Raw genomic sequence first — 8,713 nt, 5'->3', positions numbered from 1 at the left:
GCCTGTGGCCGACCCTGCGGGCCTCTACCCGCCACAGGGGCCTGTCTTTTCTTCCCCATAACACAGCTCAGCGTTGGGCCTTTTCAGAGTCGGTTTTAGAATTTAAACCACCTCTATGTTTTGTTTTGTTTTTTTTTAATAATTTTTTTTTACTCAGCTCCTGCACCGAAAACAGAGCTGAAATACCAAGTTAATAATCCCCATGAAATAAAACAGCAGACATACCCAGAAGTAAGAAATACCCTTTTTTATTATTATTATTATTTTTGTTATGTTTTCTCCAAAGGCTACAAATACGTATCTCAGTTGAAATCAACGAGAATTTCTGTCAGGTTTGGGGCCAATAAAGGTGTTTTTCTCAGACTGAAAGGCATAGAAGGGGCTTTAGATAGAAGACTAATGCAGACTAGGTCAACATGAACCAGAAAGGGATATAAACGAAATTCCAGGAAGAGTCCAGAATGCTTTTATACACTCACTCTGATAAAATGGAGCAAGGCCTTCACAATAAAATAAAAACCACTAACTAAAACCCAGATAAAATAAACAAACAAATCCCTTTTTAAGGGACAGCTGTGCTCTGGCAAAAAAAAAAAATTCCAGGAGCAGCCATAAAATTCGGGGCTTTGGCCAGAAACGGCTGAATGAAGGAACAAAGAATTGACTCCTTGTATTCAGTAACTACCATATTACAAAGCAAGTCTCCATGCAGACCCAGCCAGGGAAGCACATCAAGCACTTGTACTCACACACGAACGTTTGCAGAGTCTTGTTCTACCCCTTCCAAAAGCGTTCCACAGGCAGGGAGGGTAGGAAAGGTGCTGCCTTCACTTGTTTTTTCTTCCACCACCTCCACAGAGAGTTAGAAACAAGAACCGAAGTCAAACCAGTTGGGGAATGAAGAGCAAGAACTCCAGAGCGTGCGGAACCCCAAACCACAGAAAATTAAAGTCTATTCCCAAGAGAAGACATTCCTCAGACATATGCTTCCTGCATCATTGCACACATTCCTTTGTTCCGAGAAGCTTGATGAGAATTAAGAGTTCACACGCACAAAGTGAAGGCAGATTTGATTAAAGCCCAGAGGAAGTCAGCACCATTCTTTTCATGTGTGCTAAATTGATTCAACCCCAAATCCAGCAGATGGCTAGATAAGTTTCTACTAAAACAAGATATACTAAACTAGCAGCAACATATTTAGTGATCCACCACAGGCAACGCTAGAACCTTCATGGCTGCACACTTTGCATTGCAGTCCTAACAATTAACTTACGTCTTTCTCCCCACATCTCAACTACAGGTCTGTGAAATGACACCTCAGGTAGAAGAGGCCCAATTACATACGTGGCTGCGGATCTATACTCTTGAGTCTGACCAAGCATGCGGGCAATGCTGGGAGGATGACATCTCCCAAAGAAAAGGTCTCGACTCAAAATAAATGATTCGGTCCACGTTCCCAAATTAAGACCTCTCACTAAGTAAGGAACCATTTCTTTTAGACTTGCAAAGCTTTAGAAAACACTGAAAATTTGTTTTGATACCAAAAAGAATTCACAGCAGTCAGCACGATAATGAGCTCCTAACCCATGCATGTTATTCCACAGGAAAGCCATGGATGACACGGAAAATAAAAGCTTAATGATGTTTAAGAGATCAGGTTAAGTAAAGGTGAAGAAAATAATAATAATTAAAAAAGTAATCAAAAGTTCATGGAGTCATAACTTCATAATAATAATAAAAAAAGAGTATATTAAAATGATTCACCCCATCTTTATGTAGAGATTATACATATTTAAAATACTATTTTCCAGGTAAACATATAATAAAAACATGATTCAAATAGCAATTAAGATATCCTGCATTACAAGATCCTTTTAGAAAGCTTCTTTCTCGTTATGCTATTTTCAAGTATATCAGTCAGGTGAATAAGTCAGTGGTATAAAAAGCTTCTTTTACATTTTTACTGCACTGTCTTCCCCACCCAGTTTCTCCTGGACATCCGGTTCTTGTTCTGCAAGCACACAAACCCGTGCTTTACTGGGTTCTTGGATTTAGGAAGGCCACTTTTTTTGTAGACAAAGAGAATTGCAAGCAGTAAGGGTCCCATGTCCAGCCACTTACTGGCTCAGTCAGAATCATCATCACAACCATCGCTGCCTTCGAGATCACTGCTGTTCTGTAAAGCAAAATGGAAAATGGTTTGTCAGTATTTCATTTACATCTAGAGACACTGACTTTAAACTTCTCCAAAAGCGTAAGAAAATGGGGCTAGATCCTAACTTCATGTCTTAGACCCATCTATTGTAACAAACTTCTGTGATAGTAAATGATGCTTCTTGTAGCAAAAAAAAAAAGTTACATTGGAGTACACTCACCAGCAGAAGAAATTTCTTCTCATTTATATTTACAACTGCATGATTACAACCTGCAGTATGTGGGAAACTTAAAAGTGGGATAATAGCATGAAATGCTGATGTTTAAAATAAATACAGGTGAGAGAAGTTAACAAATGCTTTTTTCATGCAAGTCCCTCAAATGCTGTTTCTTACATTGTCTAAAGCCAGATTTGAGAATTTTGTTTCTCTGCTGCAGAGAATTTCTATCCAAACTGTGTTAGAGATATGCGAGGGCTCACTAATACTTGCTTAAAAATGAAGTCAGTTGTACAAAGTAGTACCAGGGAAATAATATAAATGTTAGCAACTTCCAAGGAAACTGAAGTCTTGAGTTATTAACTGGGAGCCACTCCTTCAGGAGTAAGTCAATATGGTGTGATAAATTTGGGGGTTTACGTAACTTTTTGAAGCAAGTGTTTTGACTGATACAATTGGCATCAAAGGATTTTATAAAGAAAGGCTAACATGACAATATGCCTGTAGTTACTCCCTTTTTTTTTTTTGCCTCACCACCACTGCTGAAAACATACAAGCCTCCAAATCCCACGAATTTAACATTGACAATTTAATATCCTATTACAAAACAAATTCTGAGAGACTTAGACAGTTGCCTTTGTAACAGCAAGCACAGCTCATTGAAGTGCAAACAGCCTGCAAAATCTCAAAGGAGTCTGTCATATCATCCCTTATTTATCCTTCTCCAGACAGCCTGTGCTAACTGTGATGCCAAAACTGTATGTGGTGGAGTTTATCTAAAGCAAGCAGAGCTGCCTCCTGCTAGCAATACATCAGTGATTTTGAACCTGTCAGCACCTAAGTCCTGTCAGCGTTATCATGAAGACCCCTGAGTCAGGTGAGGACTCCGCACCACATGGTCTCCTTGGGTCCCATTTAACCACACTAATGTGGCATTTGTCATAACCTCCTGTCACAAGTGTCCTCATACAGCACAATACTTCACACAAACAATTACCACAAGTACAAAAATAACCCTGAGAAATTTCTGGTATCTTGCCTGTACTGTTCAACAAGGCTGTAAATTTTACTTTATACGTTGAAACTCCTTCGCAGACTCCAACAAAAAAATGGCAGCGACAGTATTAAACCTAACATTTTTCAGAGCAAGATCATTACCTACACAAAATAAAGCTAATTTTAACGACAACATTATATGAAAAAAAGGTTATTATTTTCTTCTGAGTTGCACTACACAGAAGTTTTAGTCCTGCCCATCATTCGTCCTTCAAGGATTTGCCAGACCACCGACCAAGAAAATCTTGAATTACATACAGAACTGTAAGGTATCTTTAGGTCATCAAGTCCAAGCCCTGACTCAAGCAGGGCTTGTTTCAAAGTTAGACCGGGTTGATCAGGGACTTGTATTCTACATCACTCCAGTGGTTGTCAATTTAAAGAAATACATTGGGAGTTTGACTCAAGATTCCGCATGTGGTTTCCAACCTACTTCTAGCACACCCCAAACATCTTTCTACTCTTTTCTTGTGAGGCTATTCTACATCTCAACTGGAAAAAAAATTTCTTTAACTTGAAATTTTCTTTTTGTTAAAAATGTATTCTACACCTTTGTTTTATTGCAACTTACAGATAACAGCAGTTCCTGTTGTCAGAAATCAGATTCCACAATATCCCATTTTACTCAGTAGGAGTTGTTCTGATGGCCCATTTTGGGCTGGTGGCAGATTTACTTTAAAAAGCTGGTCCTAAATTTCCCCCTGATTCCAAACCTTATCTAGTGAACAGGACATTACACAAAGAAAGAATTAGCCCAAAATCAGAGAATACAAAAAGCCAGCAGGTATTTAAAGGGAAATTGTCAACCTGAAAACTCATCTCAGCTTCGCAATCACAAAGCCTGGTAATGTGTCTGCAATTTCTGTTGTCAGTTTAAGATTCTGCAAATTGGCCTGTGCTTTAAAGCATTCCTTCCTCCCTCCCTCAACTGCCCCATGCAAAACCCTGCAAAATCGCATGTTGTATAGTTCATTCCACTATCATCAAGTGCACTAAGATGGAAAAGCAAATACACATTTCATACTCCAGCTGACTGTAATCTTGCATGGCATATTCATGGAAAACAAAAGTGTTACTAAGGGAAGAGCCACTTCAACTTGACAGCTTCCATTTGAAAAAATAATGGCTTCAATGATTACCTTTGAATTTTTGTTGTTAGCTTGCATCCCAACAGCAGAAGAGTTGAAGTCATGAATGGAGAGGGTGTTGAGCCAGTTTGCCATGGATTTCTCCTCCCTTTCTGTGTTGATAATGGTAGGATAGATATACTGCTCTTTGAAAACGGCAATCTTCTCCTCCTCCTCTGTCCACTCCAGTGGCTCGTGCAGCCCATCATTTCCAAAACGTCTGTTGTATTTTTCAAAGTGTACTCTTTCCAAGACTAGCCCAAGTCCTGGGGCTTTGGGGACATCTACTTTCTCCTCTCCCCAGCTGCGCTCTATGATAGACTCAGCAGCATAGCCCTTCACAATAGCTATCACCAGCCCAATCATCTTCCTTATTTGATGCATCATGAAACTCTGACCTTTCACTTTGATCACCGCAAATTCTATGTTTTCCCTCACAAATGGCTCTCCACAGTACATCTCCATGATGTACCGCTTGGCACTGGGGTCCCTGGGTCCCTTTTGAGATGTGAAGTTGTGGAAGTTGTGTGTTCCTTTATAGCACGCAAGCAGTTTATTGACTTTTTCAAGGGTCTCTTTGTCCAGTCGATAAACCTCTTCTTGCACATCATGGTCTTTATGGGCAAAGGCAAATGTTGGCAGCATGTAAGAGTAGGTTCTGGCATCACATTTGTTCTTGGAGTTGAATCCCCCAGTGACTCTCTTCAGACCTTGTTTTAAAAGTGACATTAGGTTTTTGAATCAGTAGGTTACAACCTGATTGTAATCTCGCTCTTGCCAACAAGAGTATTTTTAAAATAAAATACAATCAAAAGATAGATTTATAGGACCCTAATTCCAAACTAACAAAAACATATGGATTTATGTTAAAACTAAACCGCTTATGAGTAAAATTACAATGGTAAGGGAGAGACCTTCCGCAGGAGAAAGCTCCTCTTAGAAAACATTTTCTCTGCCCATTCCAGTATCCTTACCCAGAATTCTGATGTGAGAAGGCAGATGGTTATTGATCTTTTCTAAGATGTCATCTATTAGCCTGACCTTTAGCGACACAATCTGTCCAGCTGCAGACACACCCTATAAAAACCATAAAACACACAAACACATAATTATGTACCTTGGAAGCTTTGGGACAGAACTTGGAGAACTGAAATAGCTGAAGAACAAGTTTATTCCTTTTTCTCACTGGTCATTTCAGGCTGAAGCGAGGCAAAGGCAAGGCCACAAGCAGAAATCCAAGTCAGACTACTCCTGCTGGTGCTGTACAGCCTTACAGCACCTTAGGAATCTTAGATAGCAGAACATGGCACTCCCTTCCATGACATCTCACTGTATTTGACTGCTGTTAAGTAAAGCACCAACTGAAATGACTTATACATAAGATCAGCCATGAACTCCAGTTCAGACTTAGAACCCCACTGTGGTGGGCTTAAAAACAACCGAGATGCAGCTAAACTCTCAAGCACTGTATCAACCAGGCAGCAACAACAATGAGCAGCAGCAGCAAGCTGACAGGCTGAAGCAGATGAATGTGACAAACACAAAGTTTAGGTGTGAAGCACCAGCTTTACAAACACCATCTAATCAACATCCTGCACTTTCTAAATATTTGCTTGTGCTTAAGTTTAGTAGTGGATGAAAAGCGAAGTTTCAAACAACAGTCACTGTGAATGGTATTTGCTACTGGATCTCACTTGAGACAATGCTTTACCAGTCAATCCCAGTAGCACTGGCAGGGGTACATCAGAGTTTCTGAGAGCACAGGCCCTAACCAATGTACCTTATCCGTTCGAGCACACCGCTGAAATGACATTTTCTTCATATCCTCCCCATGGTTTTCTGGGATGCAGCCTGACTGAACAAGGGCAGATACTAAGTCATCTTCAATTGTCTTGAACTGTGAAGATCCCACATTTCTCTGAAAGAGGACATACAGTAAAAATAAGAAATAGAACAAATAGTAATAATTGGATAACTGAAGATGATAACTAAAAAATTTTGTTAATCATTGTTGTGAAATTCTTTAATCCCTTCACATCCCTTAAAGCCCTGCCATTCTCTAAAACTACTAAATATCCTTTACCAGACAGTGTTAATAAAACATCTACATTCTGATTTACCTTTTACTGTTATTGCAAGATCGTTTCTAATAATTTCACTGTGCAATACTTCTGCAATGGAGTTTTTTGATGATTCCTTCAACTGCATAAAACAGCACCAATTAAATACTGTTCCAGTGCCTGCAAGTTAACAACTGCCGCTCTACACCTAGCCCCTGCAAATTCTGCTTCTAGAAATTAGATTGGGTTCTTTGGCTCAGTTCACCTGAGCTGTTGTATAATGCAGACTATGGTTTTCTCTGGTGACTTCTGCACTGCACTCACAGATGAGCTATAACGGAAATGCACAACTCCACTCATGTGTAAGACTTCAAAGCACACACCCTCAACATAAACCGTTCAATTACAAGAGCAGTAAAGCCAACAGGCACTTACACGGATATGCCCACAAGCAGTAGGTTTACTGCTGTTGAACAAATCTACTTTGTTGCATCAGCATGAGAGATTCCCTTCCCTGTCTGTGTGCAATCTTATCAATTATCCTGTAGAGCTTTTAAAGAGCATGTATGGAGCTTGCAGTACGCTGAGAGGAGCAGCAGATGGAGCAACATCATCCTTTTGCTGCCAGTACTGTGTACCATAAGACCGTGGTGCCGGGGCACTACAAGTGCTGGTGCTGTAACAAAGCAATATCCCTTTTCTTCCACACGCAAACACAGAAGTCATGCAGCAGTTTTCCTGTTTCTAAACGGCTACAAGCCACCCTGTTAGAGTGCATCAGAATAAGAAGAATTTAAAATGTCTTCAGGTACAAATAATCTTTTTAGAAGTACAAGAGACAGCAACATAGATGCAAATTTGTTTCATTCAAATATGCACCTCAGTTCTCTGGAATCTGCATGCAGTGAGACAGCTTGAGGTCTAACCTAAAAGAAACTTAGCCCACTTGCTTTGAAATGTAAAGCTTCAGCCAGAAGCTGGAGCAGTGGTCAGAAGGGGATCACTAGACAGTGCCTCAGGTTTTGACAGAACTGCAGTGCCTGTGCTTTCAGTCTCCTCAAGAGCCTTGTCTGCAGCAGTTTTTGAAAGATCTGCTGAAGCAGGCTCCCTAGAATCACCAACTATCAGAAATGTACCACTGGCTTTTTTAATTCAAGTTACCACCAAGCCATTTGAACCCAGGCGTGCACTGTTCCTGCCCCAGCTTTCCAAACTAAAACTGCTTCCCTACTCAGAAACCACGACTACAGTTATAAACTGAACAGATTTCAAACAAAAAGCAGGCCACGTTGTTTTGCCAAACCACATACTTGCATCCCATGGTAGCCTTTCCCTGAATATGCCATCAACAACACAATCTTCCTTTTGGGCAACCTTTTATTCTGATCCTCCACATCTTCCTCATCCGCATCGCTCTTCAGCCTTTTATTCTGATGGCCGTTCTCTTCCAGCCTTTCAACCACCTCTCCGCTGCTGTTCAGTCTCTTGGTCTGGCTGGCAACCACTGCTCTCTGATCCTCAGCCATTGCGAGAACCTGTCAGGGACGAACAGCAGACAGGACTCAGCAAGAAAATGAGGCAAAAAGCGTCAGCTCCGCGCCCCGGCGCAGCAGCGGGGGCACCCAGGGCTGCTCAAGGCGCTGCAGGCAGGGAGGGCGCCCACCCCCCCTACCCCCGAGCCCGTGTCACAGCCCCTGAGGCCACCACCGCAGCCCGGCCCGCAGGGACACCGGCAGGGTAAGAAAGGGGCAAGCGAAGCCGGTTCCCTCCGCGGCCCGCCCGGCCGGCCTCTCCCACCTCCCCAAGGCCGCGGCGGGGACGTACGCTGGGCAGCCGGCGGCGGGGCCCGCCGCACGCAGCGCTCCCCGCGACGGAGAGGCCGCAGCTCGCAAACCTCAGCCCCCACCGCAGCTGCAACATCGTCGCCGAGCGCAGGCCGCGACGGGCGAGAGAGGCCGCGACCGCCACCCCCTCAGCCCCGGCCTCCCACCGCCGCCGCCGCCGCCACTTACACCGGCGCTGTGGAGCGACGGCACCGCGCGCGCGCGGAGCGGGACAGCCACGTGCCGGCCTACGGCGGCCGCGCGGGGACACGGCG

General features: G+C 42.7%; 1 protein-coding gene across 4 annotated transcripts; it reads right to left on the bottom strand.

The window, feature by feature from the left end:
• Window positions 1-232: 232 nt before the first annotated feature.
• On the bottom strand, window positions 233-8,713 carry PUS1 (pseudouridine synthase 1). 4 transcript variants are annotated; one of them, XM_054219875.1, is made up of 6 exons: window positions 8,628-8,713; window positions 7,926-8,150; window positions 6,336-6,473; window positions 5,530-5,632; window positions 4,568-5,265; window positions 233-2,176 (listed from the first exon to the last, which is right to left on the bottom strand). In XM_054219875.1, exons 2-6 carry the CDS (start codon window positions 8,139-8,141, stop codon window positions 2,126-2,128), a joined length of 1,206 nt encoding a protein of 401 aa, XP_054075850.1. In that variant the 5' UTR covers window positions 8,142-8,150; window positions 8,628-8,713; the 3' UTR covers window positions 233-2,125. The 4 variants fall into 4 exon arrangements, with proteins under 4 accessions (XP_054075850.1, XP_054075848.1, XP_054075849.1 ...); XM_054219873.1 differs by lacking the exon at window positions 8,628-8,713 and adding an exon at window positions 8,413-8,617; XM_054219874.1 differs by lacking the exon at window positions 8,628-8,713 and adding an exon at window positions 8,440-8,617.

The sequence above is a fragment of the Rissa tridactyla genome, chromosome 13, assembly GCF_028500815.1.
Source record: "Rissa tridactyla isolate bRisTri1 chromosome 13, bRisTri1.patW.cur.20221130, whole genome shotgun sequence".
Taxonomy (NCBI): Eukaryota; Metazoa; Chordata; class Aves; order Charadriiformes; family Laridae; genus Rissa; species Rissa tridactyla.
This window is presented reverse-complemented; position numbering and strand designations above follow the sequence as displayed.

Coding starts and splice junctions, on each gene's coding strand:
- PUS1 (XM_054219873.1), bottom strand. CDS start 8,535: ATGTTGCAGCTGCGGTGGGGGCTGAGGTTTGCGAGCTGCGGCCTCTCC. Junction 6,474..7,925: donor AAGGCTACCATGGGATGCAA/GTATGTGGTTTG, acceptor GTCCTCTTTCAG/AGAAATGTGGGATCTTCACA. Junction 2,177..4,567: donor CTAACAACAAAAATTCAAAG/GTAATCATTGAA, acceptor TTTGCTTTACAG/AACAGCAGTGATCTCGAAGG.